The sequence below is a fragment of the Haemaphysalis longicornis genome, unplaced genomic scaffold (genome assembly GCF_048455015.1).
Source record: "Haemaphysalis longicornis isolate Haplotype H1 unplaced genomic scaffold, Haemaphysalis longicornis Haplotype H1 scaffold_2, whole genome shotgun sequence".
NCBI classification, from domain to species: domain Eukaryota; kingdom Metazoa; phylum Arthropoda; class Arachnida; order Ixodida; family Ixodidae; genus Haemaphysalis; species Haemaphysalis longicornis.
In genome coordinates this window covers 168,754,137-168,769,853 of record NW_027526295.1, presented here as the reverse complement: position 1 = coordinate 168,769,853, position 15,717 = coordinate 168,754,137, and the positions used below count along the sequence as shown (strand labels likewise).

Sequence of the window (15,717 nt, the reverse complement as noted above, 5' to 3'; positions counted from 1 at the left end):
AGCAGAGAGGGGAATATTGCCTAGGACAGTTACCACCTGTACAAGGAAAAGGAAGTATTTCGGGCCTAATAAGCTTTAGTGCCTGCCCTAAGCGGCGCTAGTATTAAACCAAGAGTGTAAAACATGGTTATATTAGTCCTTTTTGGTAAGATGACATGTCATCACCCCGCTTTAAAGGGGAAACCAATAGGAATCATCATCATCATCATCATCATCGTGTAAGCTTGGTTTTTGTTAGCTGGTTTTGCAACGTTGTATGTTACGCAGTACAGACAGGCCATCTAAGGCAGGAGCATATTTACAGCCCCATTTTATACTCCTCTGCGTAGCCGTCGCCTCTTTATCGAGTCGTGTATACTGCTCGCCAAGCGCGGCATCTATCTCTCCTATGCATTGCGCAATACCATCCGCTCATGGGCGGCCGCCAGTTCGGCGCATTAGAGCCTGCGCTACGATTGGCGTGGCCCCACTATCATAAGATGTCATTGTTTCCACCCAACAATCGTGTGTGCCCTTATTCTGTAACATAAATAACTGATCACTGTCCTTTTCATTCAATATAGTAAATTCCCGATACAGCAGCCGACTGATTTTTCGGACCTGGAGGGGAACGAAAGAAAGTCTGAATAATCCGCGATTCGCAAAAATAAACTTTTTTTTTAACTGTTTATTTTGTTTCTTACCGTTGCTGTGTAATGTTGCAATGTCGCAGGTACGGGGTTGATGGCCGCCGTCAGGCAGAGGTAATCTGCCTTTTGCCTCTCCTCCCGAGACATGGTTTGTCTAAATAAATGAACTGAACTGAACTGAACTGAACTGAACCACATTCAACACAATGGCTACCGATCAAGTAAAAGGACAACGTGCATGACGCGCGGCACAGGACAAACCCAATTGTGATGTTGCCTATAAGTCAGCCTAACCTGGTGCCTAAAAAAAGTGGTGTCTAAAAAAGAAACTGGCCACGCATTACCCGTGTTCCGGCGCAGAATATATGCCAAATTATTACCTCCAAGATCAAGGTTTGTTACGCGTCGAGAGTCAAGCCAATCCCCATCTAATCCGAAGCTAGCCGAGACTTAGTATTGAAAGTGGCGGCGTTCCGTAGTCGCACCATGGCTTTGTCGCGGAAAATATTCTGCGGAAAATTTAACTTCTGGCTTTACTTTGTCGTAAATACCCGTTGTTCATAGACATTACTCCTATTGGACAACTGGCGGTTCCTCGGAAATTCCGGAATATCCAGCAAGCCCGAATTTTCGGAGTAAAAAAAAAACAGTCGGAGCGTGTATATAGCTAAATCCCAACATAGCAATCCCACCAGACTGCTAGCTTCACTTGACTTCTCCTTTCCCAGAGTGCAAGAGCTCTGATTTCTTGTTTTTCCGCTGAACGAAATATGATTGCAGACCTAGGTGCACAAGGCAGCATAAAAAGTGCACATCAAACTATCTATCTATATATATATATATATATATATATGTAGCAGAACAGAGAGATGCGGGACGAGGGACTCGGTAAAGATACATATCAATGTTGCAGTCGTCATTGCCAGTGCTATTCGGCTTTTTTTCGAAATATTTAATAGGGCCGAATGACGTGTGCTTGTCACGTTGCTTTGATTCATTGATCAATGAATCAAAGCAACGTGACAAGCACACGTCATTCGGCCCTATTAAATATTTCGAAAAAAAGCCGAATAGCACTGGCAATGACGACTGCAACATTGATATGTATATATATATATGTATATATATATATATATATATATATATATATATATATATATATATATATATATATATATATATATATATATATACAGAAAATAAGGGTTGGCAGTCAAGAAAACCTCGGAAAGCAAAGGGGAGGTTGTGGTGGGTCATAGAAAGAGATGAAGAAATTTTTGAGAGTCGAAAAGAAAGTGGTGAAAAAATGCCCGCCGGGTGGGATCCGAACCCACGACCTCCAGAATACCGGATCCCACCCGGCGGGCATTTTTTCACCACTTTCTTTTCGACTCAAAAATTTCTTCATCTCTTTCTATGACCCACCACAACCTCCCCTTTGCTTTCCGAGGTTTTGCTTGACTGTCAACCCTTATTTTCTGTATTATTTCACGGAGCCCCTCATTTCCCATTTTCTGATTCGCTATATATATATATATATATATATATATATATATATATAAATATATATATATATAAATATATATTATATATATATATATATATATATATATATATATATATATATATATATATATATATATATATTATATATATATATATATATATATAAATATATATATATATATTATATATATAATATAATATATATATATACTATATATATATATATATATATATATATATATATATATATATATACCTATATATATATATATATATAATATATATATATATATATATATAACAGCAAATAAGGATTGGCAGTCAAGAAGACCTCGGAAAAAGAAAGAAAGAAAGCGAAGAAAAAATGCCCGCCAGGTGGGATCCGAACCCCACGACCTCCAGAATACCAGAATATATATATACTTTATATATATATATATATATAATATATATATACTATATATATATATATATATATATATGTGTGTGTGTGTGTGTGTGTGTGTTGTGTTGCAGTTCTATATAGCACTCTATAAATAGGTGCGGAGGTGCGGGACACGTCAAAGAATGCCACCTTGTGCTTACACAATTCTTAACAAAATAGAAAGCAAAGGGCTCGTAACGCTTAATTAGACATCCTGAATAATTTGAAAGCGTATCAGTACATTCTAGATTAAAGCACAAGTAACGACTTCATTCTGGTGCTTTAATGGCTTTCTTGTGAGTCGGCTTTTTTTTTCTGAGTGTGCTGCGCATGTCCTCCATAATTTATGCGTTTTCGTTAATAATGGATAATTGACTCCTCTTGAAACGGCGCTGACTTCGTTCCCCGACACATTTTGGTACAGCCTTATGATAAGAAATAATTATACCACTTTGCAGAAAACCCACCGCGGTGCTAAGGCGTTGTGCTGCTGAGCACGACGTCGCGGGTTCGATTCCCAGCCGCGGCGGCCGCTTTTCTGATGGAGGCAAAAAGCAAGAATTCCCGTGTGTACGAGATTTCGGCGCACGTTAAAGATCCCCAGGTGGTCGAAATTGATCCGGAGCCCTCCACTACGGCGCGCCTCATCGCCCGCGTTGCGTCGGCGAGTTAAATCCTACACTATATCAATCACTTTGGAGAAATTTCGTCTTTTAACAGCGGCCAGTTGTAAGCAGTTGAAGTTGCCAGGAAAGAACACACGGAAAATATTTAAAGGACCAAAATATGATCCTAAAGGGAAATTAACACTTTTATTTATACAGGCAAGAAGGTAGATATGTGGAGGTAATGTTGTTGGTTGTTAAAATTGTGACAGTATTTGTTAGCGGTATTATAGAAGGCGTAACTACATACACCGGTACAGTCAGAGACGCACACACCCACACATAAGTATTTGTATTCGTATACATTTTTAATGACTTAAAACAGCACAGGTAGCTTCGCTGATAATCTGTAAGGTCACGCAAAGATGCTTAATATTTTCAGGGCCAACGCGATTTCTGGAGCGTTTCAGGTGCTCTCGCAATCGAAGGAACAAGTCCAAGGAGCTGTCGGAACGCTGCCAGACCGATAAAATTCTTCACGTTATAAACGAAGTGTCACAGAATCAGGACTGTCTCCCAGGGAACTTCTTGAACTTGTTAGAGACGAGAACCGGGAAGGATTGCAGAGAACCTTCACCTTGCCCCAACTTTTCCACGGGCCAGGAGCTTTTTCTGCTTCTTCCTCAGTCTGCGTAGAAGCGAAGATGTATTTGTCAATGTAGTGAGTTTATAGAATTAGTCCAGCGAGGCTGTCTTGTGTTAGGTTTTGCAAAATATTGCGTGCATCTTAGGTCGCATCGACAAAAAGCCGCATTTGCTCATCCCAGAGCTAGCGTAAAAGGATGTGTAGCTCCCAATCTAAATAGGTACGTTGCATAAATTCATGCTGCAGTTTGCCTCTAAGAAGACTGTATTATTGCTCCGAGTTTGATTTACTTGTCATAAGTACTTTCCAGTGTTGTAAACGCCATAGGGTTTTCGTGTGCTGTAAAAAACATGGCCGTCTATGGAGCGATCACGGTTACAGAACACGGCTGTCACTCTTGTTTTATTGAAGATCTGACGAAACAAATTATATAACAAAAAGCTTAAAATTATTTAGAAGTACGTTATGTGTACTTGTCCTTGTTCCATCATTGTAGTAAGACACCAGGCACAACTCAATATAGTTATCCATCCCTACAGCCTGCCTGGTATGCCATCTTCACAGTAGTGGAAGGACTGCAGTTTTTTTTTATTTTGATAGAATTGATGGCAGGCTACACAAAGCGGACGATATGTTATTTTATCGCTTATAACTTTGTCTTTGTTTGTTTTTAGCTATAAGGTGGACTCCAGTGAAATTAAACCTGCATGAACGCTGCTGCCGGATAATATTTGAAAGTTTTCAATCCTTGGCGTAACACTAGAACAGAGATAAAATTCCTTAGTTGGGCGGAGCAATCTTTTCTGTCCTTTGTTAAACAAAACTTGGACAGACGTTTTTGACAGTATGACACTCAAACAACGCCAAGAGAACTGTCGTATTTTGCTTTTGTCAAAACGAGCAATATGTATTTGTGTTGTGTTGCTGCGGCGTCTGGAACACATCTAAGGACATGGCAAACTTCCCTGGAACCGTTCTTAAGAACGCACAAAGTTACAATATCGTCCCTCGGAATGCTGTGGATTTAAAAAAAAGTATTACTGCAATTCAGAAAAAAGCACTAGTAACAAGTTCCTTTAACTACTTGTGTGGCTATTGAGTCCCCCTCTACTTCTTCAAGTGTGTCGTGCCTCTCTCTTTTTTAGGAGTTTTATATTCACTGATACTTAGGCCTCTTTAAGAGGCCCCGATTCGTTCCTAAGATAGAAGGAAGGAGGAAATGCTAAAAAAAATACAGCATGCCCGTTCCCAGCTACGCTGTATTCTTGCCGAACCTTGACAAAAATACAAGTAACATGTTCTCTTTTTGGTTTTGGGGATATCTTGGTATTATCCTTTTTTTAGTGCGTCACAAAATCTCGTTCCTTAACTTATGGTGTTATTTATTCAGAGATAACTAGGTCATCTGAAAATACCGCAGTTTTGCTTGCCGACTCTTACCACAGAACATAAATAAATGAAATCATCAACAATTACAGTCACCCACGCACTGACCACTTTCATTCACCAAAACATTACATCGCGGTGTAAAAAAGTGGGTGGCTTTGAGTGCAGGGTAAGTTCCTTACAACAAGACCAGATCTTTCTGCCGGGGATCCACTAGAGCTTATCCTAAGTACCGCATAATTTCGCCGTGGTTAACATCGATGCTTTCTGGAATTTTATGACCCGTCATAGAGGAACAGAGCAAGCTGTCTCATTTACGTACAACTAATGTAATTGCAGCATAAAACATACGTACGGCTAATGGACGTTGTTTCACTCAGTGATAATGAAGTACAATGACTGTGCACTGCCGAAGCCCATGGATACTTCTCTGCTGCTTCGAATTGACTTTCGAACCTTTTAGTACCCAGAAAAAAATACGCCGTGAAGCACAATGGTGACTTTTGGAGATCGTGCGTCACTGTGAAGACTGCCACGTTTGACTTATCTGACTAACAAATCTGTCGCGATATTTTTGCTACAATGAATTTTTGTCAGACGGGAACTGGCATACCCCGTGTTAATTTCCGGATGGTTGAAGCCCGCGAGAAACTATGAAGAATATGCAGCGATCCTCTGTAAAAACATTTTTAGCAGGCTATCAGCGCTTTCGCCGTATGCTTTTTTGCTTTGGTGACTTTATTGGAGCCGGTCCCGTTCCCCATTAATTGTATTTGGTCGCCTTAACACATCTGATTTTCACGAGAATTCAAATTAATCCCCATCACTTGCATCACAGATATGTTAAATTATCCACTCTATCATATGATACCCACGTGGAATTGGAGCACACTTACCAACACCATGAGCTTGTATTGGACAAGTCGCGCGATCAAGCGCGGGTCCAGATCGGTGTAGGACTTGTTATTGAGTCGGGCCACCTCAGCTTCTGCCAGAAGTACTTTCTTAAGCTCTTCTTGGCCGTCTTCAGTTCGGATCCCAAATCCCTGTTCACCATCCATCGAGAGCTGAAATATGACTCTGGATCAGTCGTGGAACGGATAATTTATTTGAGTAGCGCGTTACCAATCGAACAACGGCCGAAATAGTTTCTCTTGTAAAGCAGCCTTGTTTATTCTTTTTTAGAAACTATTGTGGCATGTGTCTCCAGTTTTGCATTATTTGGCTTACCATACTGACCAGAAGTGTTATCATACGTCTCTTAGCTTCAATATAACTACCTCCCATATGTTTTTTCACAATTACGCTCGGAGACAGAACAGATTAGAGATACAAAGAGGAACCTAGAGCCCGTAGTTAAATTATGACATGTTGCTGCGCCATGAGGAAACAGCGTCACAGCGCTCAGAAAATCTTGACTTGAAAACTGCTGACTATATATCTTCTATCTCGCCTAAGAACGTTTAGACGAAATGGTAGAATACAGATTTAGAATACAATTACGCTTCTGGATGGTTTTTTATGAAGGTACTGAAGCAGGCTAAAAATTACCAATTGAATAAAAAGTGCAACACTGAAGCGTAGAAGAGCAAATTCAACCACGTAAAGTACAATACCGACTACACTAAAATGCGGAAAGGATTAGAAACAATTCAGTGTACCTTGTTCCCAGACACAATTTCTTCACTTTAGCAAAAAAGAAAAAGAAAATAAGCCTTCCCTGCTCATTCGGATGATTGATGATAGCTAACGTGTTGGCTAAAATAGAAAAAAGCACGGTGCAGACCGGGGTTACAGTGTTGATTGCGGTATGACAACAAAAACCGCGCATGAAAGAGCACATAAAGGAGTGTTGTCACTTTTGTCTTGACCGTGTTTAAAGGAGAACAGTTTGTTACATCTTTAAGAAGTAAATTATATGGAAGATCGAGCCACTGGACCAGCTGCTGTGGCCACTGGGCTTTGCCAGGGAGCGGGACAGGGTTCACGAGGCCCTGGGCTGCTACCTAGAGGCATCAGAACTCATCCTGGTACTCGGCTTCCTGGCCCAGTGACTAGGCACCAAAACACTGTGGGATTTCTGCTTATTTTTTTTCTCCCTCACTCTCTTGGTGTGAGTGTGTGTGGGTTTGTTTGTGCGAGCTTTTTTTTTCATTTTTAATATTTTGTGGTCTGTCTCTCCTTTTTCTCTCCTATCCACCTTTCCGACACCCTTAACAAGTAAATATTATAAAAGATCCAGTTTTTCATAATATCGCAACTGTCTGCTTTTTTGTTTTCTGGTGCCACCATGGAAGCTGCTACAATGCAGGTGACTAACCAGCTCCGGATCTGAAACTGTCATGCTTGGCCCGGGGGCTGCACAATGTTGCGTGTGAGTATCCCCAAAATGTGGCTTTTCGATGCATCCGCGCCCGGTATTGGTCACTTCCTCTTGCGGTGATTGCACTGCAAGACAAGCCAAAGGAAAGGAGTGCACAGAAAAATCTTTTAGTGATGCTCGCAGGCAAATTGTCTACTAATCTGCATAATGATTGCACATTATAAAATAATAAGCCTGGCTTTTACGCTTACCAGACAGCGAAAAACTGGATACGTATCTTCTTGCTTCACTAGAAAGTTCATCGAAAGACGACGGCCAGTGATCGCCCTTCCCACGACACAACTTCCTCCTTCCCCCTTCCACCTTTCCCGGTCTTCGCCTCGTATTTAGATTCTACTATAACGAAAGCAATCGAGATTTCTTGAATTCAATTTTCCCGCGTTCCCAATGCTCCCGTGCTCCCGTTGAGGCCTTTCGTTTCTGTCCTAGCCGGAACAACTGAATCCGATATTCATTTGGTTTAGTGCTCGCTTTTACCGTTTTTTTTTCCACGACGCCCTTCTGACATGTAGTTGTTTACATTTGCTTTAGCAACAACTCAATCCAAAATTATTCTGTATTTTTTAACGCAGTGTCTAGAGTGCCATCCGACGGCATTCGAATATTTAAAGAGTATCCTTGCACTGGGGAAAATGTCTGTCGTTTAGTGTAGAGGATCGGTCATTAATTGTTAATCCCAAGGGCGGTGGTTCGAGACCGGCTCTTGCCTTGGCTGTTTTTTTTTTCTTTCCTTTCAATTTAACTCTAATTTTTTTGGCTTTGGTTAGTTTTTGTGTTTCGGATGATTTCTTTGTGTGCGTTAGGTCATGTTATGATATGTTTAGGTTAGGTTGCATAGCTTTACGTTATCTAGAGCGATGCCGTGCCATACGCAGCAATTTTGTTACAAAACGCCGATAGACGTCGATATAGTGGAGTGCTTATAACACCGTCGAACGGCACTCTAGACACGGCCATTTATTAAAGGACGCTGGTATTTTCGGTTATGTATGCAGTTACCTCAAATACACCTCAGAGTTTTTGCGCTGACTCCTGTATGCCTCGAGGCTTAACGTGGAGATGTCTGAACCATGGCACCAGTTCTAGCTGTTTGGAGTGGTCATGCATAAATGCAATTTAATTCCGTAGCTTCCTTTGGCGAGTACCCCCACAGGCAAAACCGTGTAACACCCGGCATTTCTACAAACATCGCGGAAGTTCCTCCAGTAATCGCTATAATGGCGTAAATGGAGATAACTGGTCGCAGGAAATTGTTAAAAACTAAAAAATAATTTAAATTTAAAAAATTACGGAAAATGGGGAAACACGTGACGCCGTACATTTCCCAATAATGCATTATTCGCGAAAGTTCCACCTGTAATCGTTATATAAGCGTAAATGGAGATAATTGGCATAGCAAATTTTCAAAAACTAGATAAATAAGAAAAATATAAACCAATTAGGAAAAATGGCGAACCGTGTAACACCCTGAATTTAAACAATGCTGCATATTTGGCGAAATTTCCATATTTAATCGTTTCAATCGCGTAAATGGAGGTACATGGTGAGAATAAATCCTGAAAAACTAAAAAATATGAACATTATAAAAAAATTACGCAAAATGGAAGAAAATATAACGCATGGCATTTTCTCAATAATGCAGATTTCGCGAAAGTTTCACTTGTAATATTTAAATAACGTAAATGGAGGTAATTGGTATAACAAAATTTTGAAAAACTGAAAGAATAAGAAAATATAAAATATTTACGGAAAGTGGCGAACCGTGTAACGCCCTGCATTTCCCCAATAATGCAGATTTATCGAAAGTTTCAAGTGTAATTCTTATAATAACGTAAATGGAGATAATTGGGAGTACGCAATTTTGAAAACTAAAAAATATGAAACATTAAAAATTACGAAAAATGGCAAGAGTTATAACCCATGGCATTTCCACAATAATGCAGAGATCACAAAAGTTCCGCCTGTAATAGATAGAATAACGTAAATGAAGATCATTGGTCGAACGAAATTTTGAAAATAAAAACAGAAAAAAAAGAATAATATAAAATAATTACGGGTAATGGCGAACCGCGCAACTCCCTGCATTTCCGAAAAATGCAGATTTCGTGAAAGTTTCAGATGTAATTGTTCCAATACAGTAAATGGAGATAACTGGTAGGACAAGATTTAGAAAAACCAATAAATTTGACTAAAAATAATCACACTCAGGACAAGGGGCATAAGAATACTATCCTCTAGTAGATAATTTTCTGAATTTATGCAGCCGTTTTTGTTAACCCGTTCTTTCCTCCATTTTTATAGAAAATAGTCGTTCTTGGGCTAGTCAAACGGGAAAATGTTGGTTGGTTGGTATGTTTTCCGTCGGTCGGTTTGTATGTTGGTCTTTGAATTAGCCAGCCGGACAGAAGTTAGAATTCTTCAACGAGACGTTCATATAGGTGAAACATTTCTATACTAATTCTGGCGGCAATATTCGTACGTTCCAACACTGTCGAGAAAGAAAATGAACATTAGGCATATTTGGCAAATTTGACCAAGAGATCATTACAGAAGTTATATATGCATTCTTCTTTTAATAAACATATAAGCCTGCTTGATGTTTGCGATGGAAAATACTAAAAAATAAGCTGTGATAACACTTGTGACTTAAAGATACAAAAAGCACTTGAGGCGCCCTCTCGTGGCAGTGTTCTAAGTTAAAAAGTGGCGAAAGTTCCAGTAGGTGGCGCGAGTAGTGGACCGCGGCAAAATTGGATTGACTAGCCACACTTTTCGAGTAATGTACCCTGGTTTTTAAAACATTTGGCTCTTTTATGCGCGGGGAAAAAAGTCTATCTGTGTCAGTCCCATAGCTTCTATTTTAGTGATGATGATGTTTGAAGGTTAATGGCGCAAGGCCAGCTAGGGCAAAGAGCGCCAAGAAAGTATTTTTGTACCAGCCAGCTTACCTTCTTGAATACCGGTTAGTTTGGCAAGTTTCCCGAGGTGTGCAATGAAATCTCAACGGTTCTAATTACCCAACCACCAGTATACTTACAAAGCATCAGAGCATGCCGTTAATGCGGAAATGAGAGCATTTGCACACCTAAATTATGTTTATATGGGAGTTCTGGTGGATGTAGGTGGGATACGTATAGGTGGTATTCATTGGGAAGTTCAGTTGTAAATTTCTTTGGCTGGCAACACTGGAAATGGCCACAGACATGGCCGATGAGCCACGGACATGGCGCGGCTTGTGCCACTGCGCCCGCACGCCGAAGAAGAAAAAAACGCCGGCGTGCGTCGTCTGCTCCGTTTCAACCCGATTGTCAATGGTGGTGTCAACGGAGATGGTAATAATTGCCCTCCCATTGGACCCGAGGCATTACTTTGCGTTCGGTGGGGTAGAGATTGGAACATCCAACACAAATCACGTGCTTGGCAAGGACAAGTACCGCCATCTCGCGGAGCCAGATATAACCAGTAACGGCGCACTCACATCGTTGTCGGGATGCATGACTCGCCAGTGAATACAAGCTATACCTAATCTTTCTACGCGACGCTACTCAGGCGAAGTTTGCAAGTAAATACGATATATTTAAAGAAAGGGATATGTGCCAATGAAGAAGCTGCTTAAACATACTTAGAATTGTCCTAAAAACATTTTCAGGCGAACACTGGGAGCGGTTGAACAACGAAATGTATTTAAAATTGTCTGTTTCTACACCAATTAATAATGCATGGCGCAGGACTATTCACACTCACTCGATCAACCAGGCTATTTTTCCAAACTACTGTTGGGTCGAATCCGTGAAAGATTAGTCTCATGTGACGACCCAACACTGGTATGGAAAAAAGCTAAGACTATCTGAAAGTATTACAGGAAGCGTAAATGGGTTAACTATAGTTTTGAGATTCCGAGTATATTTCGGTAACATGCTACCACACGATTTATTTATTGAGTGTGAAGCGTTCATTTGGTGTGCAGGATTGATTTATAGAGGCTTTCCACTTGCCGAGATGCAGTTGGTTCACGAGTGAAGCGTATTACTTTGGCATAGAACACTCACCTTGTGAGTGAGCTCTGCTATGCACTGCTGCATGTGAGGTTCGCTATTTGAATACAGATGTTTAGACACAGTTATCTGATTTGGGCGTTCAAAATCCCCGTTCCCAACCTCAGGCGTATCGATAGGAGTATCTACACTGAAGACTGATGCTTTAGTTTAATGTTTTGAAGTATGCCATCTGCTGTGTTAGTTTCTCTCACCTACTGATAATGTGTACGTCGCTTTTCTTGACCGTTCGCATGTTTCAGAAACAAATAATTTACAATTTTTGTACAAGACTTGGTTTCGTTCGAAGGTGTTCTGCCGTAATTTTATTGCCTGCGCTAAGCTCACACTCGAGTTAAACTACATAGCGAATACATGTTTAAGACGTAGTTTAACCATAATTGACGAATGTCACTTTGATGTACTCACCGGCGGCCATGGCAAGAGAAATCATTATCAAGCAAAAGCAAGCCTTCATGTTTGGTTAACCTGTAAGGAAGAAACGAACGTTGGTAGTCACATCAGCTTGCACCACGATGACTGCAATTCTTGGAATGTATGAAGCAATACAATGAACAATGGAAACGTTATTCACAAGAAAAGCTTCATGTTAATTTCTGTTTCCGATGTTTACATTGTGACATGTCACATTTCCGCGAGAAATAAATGAATAGAAAAATGTAAAAACTTGCGTTTAAGGTTTTCGTATCATGTGTTCATGTGCTCGCCGAGTGATGGATGTTTTAATGGGTTAGCTTATGATACAACAAAAAAAAACCCTTTAAAATCTTGACTATTCCATCGTTATTCAAAAATATTTGGAAGTTTTCCAATTCAAGAAGCATAGAGTATTAGGAAGAAAATTATTAAAGCGTTACTTCGCAGGGCGTAATGTTGAACTGCCGTTCTTCATTTGGACAAGGGGTTATGAGCCACGTAAGTGTTCTTTTACGTACATTGAATTAGGAACGTACGGCAGCTTTGCTTGCGCGAAAATCTGTCTGGCATACTCTTCTGAAATCTACCTAAAAAATCGGAATGTTCTCTCACCGCTGTCCGGCGTTCACGGTGGTTTTATCGAGTGTGGTTCATGGTTTTTCGATGCCTGTTATATACAGTATTGGGACGATCTCGTGCTGCCAGGCACGCAATATTACTATCTCCGTTGTTGTTTCCAGATTAACCCCTGGATAGCCGCGACTGGCAGAGTCAACCAAATTTACTGCTTCGTTTCTTCAGCTTTTGTGATTTCGAGATAAAACGCATTCCGTGTGAAAGTATGCACGTGTGGGTACACTTGTGGGGCCTATTGATATCATTGCGGGTCTAGAAGAAACCAGCTGAATATTGAAAACAAAGGACTAAGTATTAACACAGAAGTGACAGGCACAGTGCTGGACTAGCAACTGAACGTTTATTACAAATGTCAAGCATACATACGTGAGGTAAATGCTTTATCACATATGCTTTAGTCTCAGCCTCCCCTTGGTTTTGCCAAGGAATAAAAAATCAAATAAAAATAAAAAAATCAAAATTCTGCCTCAGACACGTCCCTTCAAGGCCGAAAACGCTATTGCGGAAATGGGTCGTTGTCACGCCCGATGAACTACGTCTTCGCACATGCCTCCCTAAGGTACAGCTTTGCCTTATCGGTCAGCAGTACCGACGGGATGCTCACGCATGCGCGGCCTTTTGTGCCTATCGTAACGGCTTCCATTATTTCTCTCAACGGCGCATTTTTTCCTGCGGTAGCAATGTCAAACAGATTTGCGCTGCATCCGCACTGTCGGCAATACATACTCAGATTTCCTGACGTGGCCGATAAGAAGAGAGTTTTCAACAATATTGCTAACATATGATGTGGGAAAGGATTAAAATGATACAGATCTAACTCTTATGTACGCGCCACAAGTAGGAAAGAAATTAAACAATGTCTAAATGAAAAATTTATACAATGATATATACAGGTGCCTATATACAATGCCTGGTGAATTTATAAAAGTACTATATGCACTATGCACAGTATGTACAAAAACAAAAAAAAATAAAAACAAACAAGAACAAAAAACAGAGAAAAGCCAATCCCCCTTTTTTGACAGGGTGCCTAGCGCTTTCCAGCGATGTGTGCAGCATAGAAGTCCCTACTGCGCATGACGGTCTCACTGGCAATCAGCCGCTTCATCTTGCGCAGGTAGGTCTTGCTGCAAAGCCGGCGGAGGACACGGTCGTTCCCTAGACCCCAGGACCCAAGGGCCCCGAAAATGCCCGCCTCCACCGTGACATGCTGTAAGCGCCGGGACAAGTAGTTTTGATGCTGGCGTACTTGTCCTTTTTTGTCCGCCGAGCTTTCTGAAGGGCAGCCCGGCGGTTGTCAAACGGGCAGGCTACATCGACGACGATGGCCTCCTCCCCTTGGACCAGCACCAAGTCCGGTCACAGATTTGAGTTGCCGACCGGCCGGTTCTCATGGCTCACCGTGAACCGCAGCATGACTGCCGCTTTGATGCGGTCCACGATGACGTTGTGGCGGCGGGTGAGGGCCTGGCTTTGAACCATGCAGTGGCAGACGACGTGTGGCAGGGTTTCTTGCTGGTAGCCACCCGGTCTGCACCGCTGGTCAACTGCGGAGGCCCAAGGTCGCGCATCATTGAGGGGCAGCAAGTTAGCCGGGCTCGTTGGATAAAGCACCAGTCGGCTAATCGTGTGTACCGCCCAGACCGCATGCAGTGGGAGCTGGCGCGGTCGGCGGCGACGCGTTCCATAACCTTGACCTGGCTGGGTTGTTCCTGCAGTGCCCGGTCGTTTGCTGCTGTGGCGATGCCTCGCAGCGTAGGAACCACCTGGTGCCTATGTTCAGGCGAGATTGTCAAGCCTCCACATGTGATCCGCGCCCCCTCTGGTACGAGCTGCCACACCACTCCCATTCGTCGAGAGGCTTTGCGGGCCTCTGTTCACACCGACTGGATTGGGTGGCTGTTGCCCGGAAGTCTCCTTCTGTTTCGCCTGACAGGAAGGCTTCCACGTTCGCGAACCTAGTTCTCTGGGGACGAGAGCAGCGTGAAGGCGCTGTCGATGCGGCATGCATCCCTGATCTCAGCGGCCTCCGGGATCCCTGCAGTTCCTGCTCCTTCGCTGCCATACAGATACTTGTTCGACGCATTGGCAGGTAAGTACAGCATCTGCTTGATGAGGGGTCGCAGAGTGTCATCCTGCGGCGCCGCTCCTCCTTCCCCACGGCCCCAACTCTCATGGCGAAATTCACGGTTGGGTAGAGGAACGTCTTGATGGCATCCACCCTCTGCCAAAGGGCCAGCATTGATGACAGGAGGCGTTTGCCAAGAGCCATGGCGTCATCCACGCAGGCAGTGTCGGAACGGACTTTGTAGCCTACACGACGGCCGAGGAAGGCATGGTTCTCGAAGGCGCCGATGTGGGGGATTTCTTCTACGCCGACTTTGTACGGGTTGGGCCTGGTTCCAAAGATTCTGCCCACACATGTGGAGGGTATGGCATTTCCTGGGATTCAGCTCCAGCCCCAACTTTGAGGACAGTGCCACTACCACGTTGATTCGTGCTTGTAGCTGTGCTGGCCTGCTGCCTAATGGGGTCAGGTCGTCTGCATACGCCAGGTTCTTGGGCTGGCGCTCTCCTCCCTGCACCGCCGGATCACTGGATCTAGAATCATCAGGTTGAACAGTAGGCCGCTGAGTGGGCAGCGTTCACATATTCCTGCCTTGATGTTGACCGGCTCCGTCATTCCTCTTTCGCTTATGATGGCGGTGGAGTTACCCTTGTACAAATCCTCTACAATACTGGTGAAGGCATCTCCAGCCCCTGCACCTCGAACCGCTTCAACGAGGGCATTGTGGGCCACGAACCCAAAGGCGTTTGCATAGTCGAGGAACGCCACGCAGAGGTCACCCCCACCTCCTGTGCGAGCTGCGTCCAGGCGGTTCTGCAGCACGAAGTTGCGCTCAAACACTCAGTCGTGCGGCATAAAACCCTTTTGGCATTGCGACAGGACCCCATTGTCGCACAACCACCCCTGCAGCCGGAACGCCAGGCATCCAGCGTACAGTTTGGCGATCGTGTTTCCTAGGGAGA

The 15,717-nt window shown here is 42.8% G+C and overlaps 1 protein-coding gene across 1 annotated transcript; it reads right to left on the bottom strand.

The window, feature by feature from the left end:
- Window positions 1–3,511: 3,511 nt before the first annotated feature.
- Window positions 3,512–12,754, bottom strand: LOC144167506 (uncharacterized). Its single transcript, XM_077696756.1, has 5 exons — window positions 12,664–12,754; window positions 12,043–12,102; window positions 7,517–7,644; window positions 6,093–6,263; window positions 3,512–3,852 (listed from the first exon to the last, which is right to left on the bottom strand). Exons 2-5 carry the CDS (start codon window positions 12,089–12,091, stop codon window positions 3,706–3,708), a joined length of 495 nt encoding a protein of 164 aa, XP_077552882.1. The 5' UTR covers window positions 12,092–12,102; window positions 12,664–12,754; the 3' UTR covers window positions 3,512–3,705.
- Between the last annotated feature and the right edge of the window lie 2,963 nt (window positions 12,755–15,717).

Bases quoted from the DNA above. Each gene is read 5' to 3' on its own strand.
- LOC144167506 (XM_077696756.1), bottom strand. From the start codon at position 12,091: ATGAAGGCTTGCTTTTGCTTGATAATGATTTCTCTTGCCATGGCCGCC. The intron at 6,264-7,516 runs GTTAGTCACCTG...GTCATATTTCAG, and splicing joins CAGTTTCAGATCCGGAGCTG to CTCTCGATGGATGGTGAACA. The intron at 3,853-6,092 runs GTAAGTGTGCTC...GCTTCTACGCAG, and splicing joins AATACAAGCTCATGGTGTTG to ACTGAGGAAGAAGCAGAAAA.